This window comes from Papaver somniferum, unplaced genomic scaffold (assembly GCF_003573695.1).
Source record: "Papaver somniferum cultivar HN1 unplaced genomic scaffold, ASM357369v1 unplaced-scaffold_81, whole genome shotgun sequence".
Taxonomy (NCBI): Eukaryota; Viridiplantae; Streptophyta; class Magnoliopsida; order Ranunculales; family Papaveraceae; genus Papaver; species Papaver somniferum.
The window spans coordinates 9,428,269-9,435,081 of NW_020651082.1; the positions used below are offsets into that span (position 1 = coordinate 9,428,269).

At 37.7% G+C, this 6,813-nt stretch overlaps 1 protein-coding gene across 1 annotated transcript; it reads right to left on the reverse strand.

Moving 5' to 3' along the window:
• Positions 1–5,038: 5,038 nt before the first annotated feature.
• On the reverse strand, positions 5,039–5,945 carry LOC113345558 (pectinesterase inhibitor 6-like). The gene has a single exon (XM_026589323.1). It carries the CDS (start codon positions 5,903–5,905, stop codon positions 5,312–5,314), a length of 594 nt encoding a protein of 197 aa, XP_026445108.1. The 5' UTR covers positions 5,906–5,945; the 3' UTR covers positions 5,039–5,311.
• Between the last annotated feature and the right edge of the window lie 868 nt (positions 5,946–6,813).

A 6,813-nucleotide genomic window follows, 5' to 3' on the forward strand; every position in this document is an offset into this window, starting at 1 on the left:
CCCATCCATGGGTGTTAAAATCCGCACAAAATTGGTCAATTAATCCAATAACAATAATTCCTTGGTGAAAAAGACATGTAAAATTTGATATTGTTTAAATGGACGAGAATGTGAAAATAGCCAGGATGTGAACAGTTTCATCTTACTCATTTTCAAATATTTTTTCTTATTTTTAATTTACATCATGATGTATCCAGTTTGACCTTGACCATTTTTTAAGTTTAAGCCAGCATGAATCCAGATTCATGTTTGTTATTTTTTTGGTGTCCATTTCACCTATACTAATTTTTACTTGTCTGTTACAACCATATTTTTAAAAATATTTGAGCAATTGACACAATTTCCGTAAAATCCACGGGTAATGAATTGGACATGAACGAAAATCTAGCCTCCACCATACTATCGTAGCCCTCAAAATATAAAGGTGAATAATGGGTGGATGGATGCGGATTTGGAACCACCCATGTCAAATCTATCTAAATGACAGATGTTAGAAATGCATCTATATCGACCCATTACCCAACGGATAAAATAAAACACAGATGAACGGATGGATACAAGTAGATTGGTGGATTTCAAATCAAAATTGCAAAATATTAATATTAATACTTTGTACAAAAAAATAGACAAAACTTTATCTCTCTCTTATTCTGATCCTGATTATTTCCTTGGTTTCTAAATATCCTTATTCATTTTCAAGGTTACCTTCATATATTTTGGTATAACACCAAAACTACTTTTTAGGCTGGATGCCCAACGGGCGGGAGATATATCCACCCGTATTCAATTCCTCCTGAAAACAGGTTGGGTGTCCACTCCCAAAAATGCGGATTAAGTTGGTTAAAGTATGTGGGTATGGGTGTTTTTGCTCACACCTATCAAAATTCAAAATCTGAAGCCCAATAATCCATGATTTATAGAGGGGATACCAGTTCTACTAAATGTTGATACCGTTTCATAAAGGACAAAAAAATCTCACCAATCTTAACCGTTGGATCGATGAAATGGTATCAACATTTATTAGGACTGATATCTCCTTTATAAATCGTGAAATAATCGGTTTCTTCTAAAAATATCTTTATGGATAGACCAATTTCACAAGTTGAGCTGGCCCACAAAAGTCCCGTGCTTTCTGAATTATTGGTCAATAATGACGTATTTGGAAAAGCGACCACTTGCTTGAGTTGAGATCATCAAAGTACATGACGTACCCTTCGGCACCAAATTCCTTATTAAATAGTTTCCAATTTGGGTAATATTTCAGCTCACAAGAACATATATGGCCATGGATGACCCCGAGAGTAATGATGAGTTTACCAAAGAAAATCATAACCACAAAGAAGAGGATCATGAATCTTCATCAAACATCAGGTCTTCAAGTGTATTAATGAGATGGGGATTACTCATGGTAAGCTGCATCAGTGGATTTATAGGTATGGTTTGGCTTTGAATTGGATGCCCGTATTCTAATATAGTATCAGAGTTAGGTCCGTGTGTGAATAGGTCCAACGGTTACCATACAACGTAGGTCTACGTGTTAGACCCAACGAAGTTATACGTGAGGAGGCGTGTGAAGGATAATAGTCCCACACTGTTAATATCTACTTAATAAACTTAAAATATACTCTAATATGAAAGGGCCACTCCACTCATAGCTAATTGATTTTGAATTGGATGCCCGTATTCTAACAGGAGGACCTTTACTGCTCAGACTCTATTTCTTACATGGAGGTAGCCAGAAATGGTTATCAAGTTGGTTAGTCATGTCGGGTTTCCCATACTATTCATCCCACTCATAATCCTTTATTCTCGACGAGATCCCAATATCGAGTTTTTTGCTTCTCGAAAGCTTTTATTATGTGCTGCTCTGATAGGCTTAGTTCAAGGAATATGCAGTCTTCTGCATTCTTATGGTATATCGTTCCTTCCTGTACCAATGTTATGTCTCCTTGTAGTCACCTCCTCCCTTTCGTTCATTTGGGTTAAACAGAAGTTTACTCCTTATTCCATAAATGCAGTTGTAGTTATTTTAATGGGTGCTGTACTACTTGGTTTATCAAGGTCCAGTGATCGCCCCCCCTGGAGGTGCAAATTCTCGATACTTGTTGGGTTTCTTTATAACTATTAGTGCTGCTGCAATTTTCGGATTCTCTATAGTGAGCACTCAGGTGGCTTATGGTAAGGCCAATCAAGCCATTACTTGTGTTACAGTGTCAAGTTTTTGCGGCCCTCTTTGCTACGCTATTTTGCACAATTGGAGGTCGAATTTGGATTATTAGGATGAAAATAATTTTGTGCCAATTTTAAAACATTTGTGGCAATATTTACAGGAAATACATAAAGAAGCAAGTGAATTTGGACTAGGAGCGAAAATGTACTACGTAGTGTTAGTTTCCAATATGGTAGTTTGGCAGCTGGGAGAGCGGGGATTATACTCTATACCTCCTCACTCTTCGCTGGAGTCATGACTGAGGTTTTTCTAGCTTTTTCTCAAGTTGCAGTGGTGATAGCTTTCCATGAGAACTTCGCAGGAGAAAAAGGGATGGCCTTGGCTCTATCGCTTTGGGGTTTTACTTCTTACTTCTATGTATCTTCGAAGGATTTTGTTTGTTTTATGTAGTACGAGAAACAAAAATTTCTCTACGTACTTTTTGTCAGTTCTGGATTGGCTGCGGAACTTTTAGATTGGCTACAATATTACATGCATGTATGCAACTTTCATCAGAAACAAGCCATTGCCTTCTTTTTCCGACGAAAAGAAAGCAAAGCCTTACATGACAACAACACCTTATCTGCATGTGCTGCCTGGCAGGTGACTGGTCGAAGAGAGAACTAAGGTTTGGCCCATGCCAATTGAAAACCCAATGATCAGGGGACCCATTACAAATATCAGCCAGATTGACTGCCGGAACGTTTTGATGCTTTTGAATCAACTTAAGATTCCCTAAAGGGAAAATTAGGGGGAGACCAAAAAAAACAAACATACTCTCATTATCAGGTTCACAATTAATTTTGTCTACCGTGACACCCATAATTATCCGAAATTATTAAAATCTGTCTGCATGGCGGTATATGCATCCGCATAACTTGTTATGCATACTGTTTTTTAAGGATAACTCGTTATGCATCCTAATTTTTCAGGGTATAATTGACAACGCAACTTGGATATAACATATCTAAAAATCCGCGCTTTGGAATTTTACAAATTTTATATCATTGAAAATCTTTTTAAAAGAGCTACGCAACGAGTACAAACAAGAATATCAAATTTTTGTTTTTCATGAAAAAATCGAAGGTGATCATCGTTTTACGGAAAATTTCGAAAACTGACTGCATATTCATTATGCAGCCTCCAAAAAAGATACATAACACACTATGCAGACGCATAACGAATTATGCAACCATTTTTTCGACTGCAAAACAAATTATGCCTTTGCATAACAAAGTTATACATCTATAACAAGTTATGTAGCCATTGTATTAGTGCGTAACTACATAAAACATAGATGAATAATGCATTATGCAGCCATATTTTCGGATGCATAATAGGCTATGCGCCCATTTTCGCGATTGCATAACATGCTATGCAGATATTATTGTAGGTGCATGACAAGTTATGCAATCTTTTTTATTGCTAGTTTCAATACTAACAAATAAGCTGATGCATAATGTGTTATGCGACCATTTTCTGGACTGCATAACAAGTTATACTTTAACTTTTGTAGATGCATAACAAGTTATGCATCCATTTTCATAGCTACATTACATGTTATACAAACGTTTTCTCGACTGCATGATAGGTTATACATCTAACATTCATCCAATACCAGTTTCATCTGCCCTGCAATACTCTCAGCTGCATTTCCAGTACCACCAATTCTGAAATCCACCACCTGCAACAATTCACAGTCTAGCCTGTAAGTTCATATCCATCCACCTAAACCCATTTTACAGCAACTCAATGGCACTCAATTCATTGCAGCCATCGTCAATAAAAACAATCAAAACTGTCTGCTTTCTTCACGATTCAAACAAAGAATCACATCAAAATCTCACCATTCTCATTCTCAATCTCAGTTTAGAACAACTTCATCTTAATTCTTCTCGTTCTTCCCTGATTTATCCGGCTCCTAACTCTCTGAGATTTCATTAACTCTCAGCAACAGCCGCCATCGGGAATTCATGGTAGAGTGGAGAGGAAGAAGAAAAGGAATTGAAGATGAAGAAAAAAAGACTGAAACATAATTTTATAAATTTTGGGTGTGTGAGAAATTTTACCCCAGAAAATGGGTTCTCGCCTGAACTATTCTGGGCGTGGGTTTCACAGTGGTAGAAATCTGTAAAATGGGTTTGTCTGTAGTTTTCACTTCCCTAAAACGAAAGTTACTTTCGTAGTAATGTATTTAGACTGCTACTATAACAACGCAGACAAAATCTTCCTTCCACGGCTTTCTTGTAACTTTCTCCTAGTTGCTTCAAAGTAAAGCCATCCAACTTCAAAAGCCACATATGCCTGCTGCGTTTCGCAGCCTAATCTTGCATGTTTGGATAGCGTAGATTTTTGACTTCTAGAAGTCGAAAAGTCAATCGGTTTGGCTGTCAAAATTTAAAACGACTTCTACAAGTTGAAAAGTTAATTTTTTATGAAGAAAAATATTTTTGCTTTTGAATTCTGTTTTCGATTTCGACTTTTGAAAATGCTGAAGTCACTAACAAATTTTTATCCAAACGGGAGCATAATGTGCAGATTGGCAGATTGGTGCAAGATCTTGCATATCTAACTTACATTTTAGGCCATCTGGAGCCTATGTTATCAAAGGCGTCCTGGGCGCTCGCCTAGGCGCATGCGAGTTATCCAAGGGGCACCTAGCAAAAAAAAGGCAACAAGTCATGGCCAATTTTTTTTCTTCTTGGCGCCTAGTTGTTAAGCGAGGTAATGGGCTTGGCGCCTCGCCTCGCCCAGAGGCTAATACAACATAGTCAGGAACCGGTCCCCAGCTCCGGCACTGAGATGGTTGATGCTGCAGAACATAATTGATGCTAAAATTTAGTACATTATAAAATTTACATACATCTTTACAATAACATCAATATTGGCTTATTCTCGTACACTGGGTTTGGCATTTTGATTATCAATACAAAAATATTACAAATGGCATTATATTAATATACATACACTCCACCTACTGCACACTTGATATACATACCAATATATGTTGTACCCCCTCGTCATGCCACAATATACAAACGAATTCAATAACGGCCAAACCCCTAACAAGCATACGTACACTAGTAATCAATACTTGGTTTTTTAAACATTTATTTCGTCACCAGCGGATGCAAGCTTACTAACAAGAGCTAATGCATTACTAGTGATATATGACAGTTTCAAAATCTTATTATGAAGTATCTTAACTTGTTTCCCCTTTCTATTTTCAAACCCATCAATGCAAGTATCTTCATAAGTTAATGCAGAACTCATCCACGTCTGGATGTCTCCCATTTGCACGTCGAACGTCTTCCCGTTCAGCTTCAGGAGTTCATGGAGAGAATCCTGAATGTTTTCGACCGTCTCTTCAAAACAATCTATGCACTCCGAAAGATCTATTCTCAGTCTTTTCTTTCTGATACTCTTCTTTTGTTTCAACTTTTTCAAGTAATGTGTCACGTTTTTAGCTTCGTCTAGCGTTACGGCCACAGCTGCTTGAGCCCATTTCCGAGAATCATATTTCGCTGTATTCGAGTAAGATTCTAGTGAACGGATACAGATATCTTGATATCTAGTAACACTGCATGCTGATTTCACGTACTCGTCTCCATCTCCAGATGATTCATCGCTTTTCGATACGGAAAATGAAATGAATATGAAGACTAGCACTAGAACAAGTCTTGATGGACTTGCCATTGTAATAGAATTACTTATGATCCGTGTAGATAGTTTGATTGAATGGTATGTAGGAAGGAAGTAGAAGACAGTTATTATGTATATTTATAGGGATTTTAGCGACAGAAACCTTTTGGATGGTTTACTGGTTTGTTCCAGAACTGCACAAGAAATGGGTGGCTGCAATTATGGAAGTCCAGCAGACCGCTGGGACTTTTTGTAGGTTGCAATTTGTACCATGAACATGTGAGAGTGTGCAGGTAAAGTATGTGAGTCTCTCGTGAAGTAGAAGGTAGAGTAGAACCATTTATTATAGTGAGTGTACGTGGACCACAACAAGGATGAAACGCACTAACATTTATTATAGTGAGTAAAGTCTTGGTAGAAATCATCATCAAGGACAACACAAATTTCTCATGGACACCCAAAAACACTGTTAAAGAACACTACACCATTTTAAGGGATTCGTAACTCAGTTTTGCAACGATATTAGGTCGGTTGCGAATCCCAATTGCTAATTTTTCACAACAGAGGATTGCTGTTGCGAATTTTGCAACCTCACAAGCAAGGTTGCGAATTGCAACTGCCCTCGGTTCAAGCGTGCTAACCACTTGCGTGGTCGGGAATACTAGAGCTGATAAACACGCCCTAGTCAAATTTCGGTCAAAACTTCGTTTTTTTCCCACTCTTAATCCCAATCTAGGGTATATCCTACCCTTATCGAGTTCCCTCTTCATTTTTCTTCGCCAAACCACAGAGACTCAGTCTCTCCTCCCTCTCATCTTGTCTCCATCTCCATCTCCATCTCTAACTCGATCTGCTCAGCTGAGCTGTTTTTTCCTCTCAATCTCTAAAATCTATCATCGTGTAGAACTGTATATCATTAGGTACAATTTTTGACATAGTTTTTAGGGTTTATAGATTTCGAT

Coding starts and splice junctions, on each gene's coding strand:
- LOC113345558 (XM_026589323.1), bottom strand. CDS start 5,905: ATGGCAAGTCCATCAAGACTTGTTCTAGTGCTAGTCTTCATATTCATT.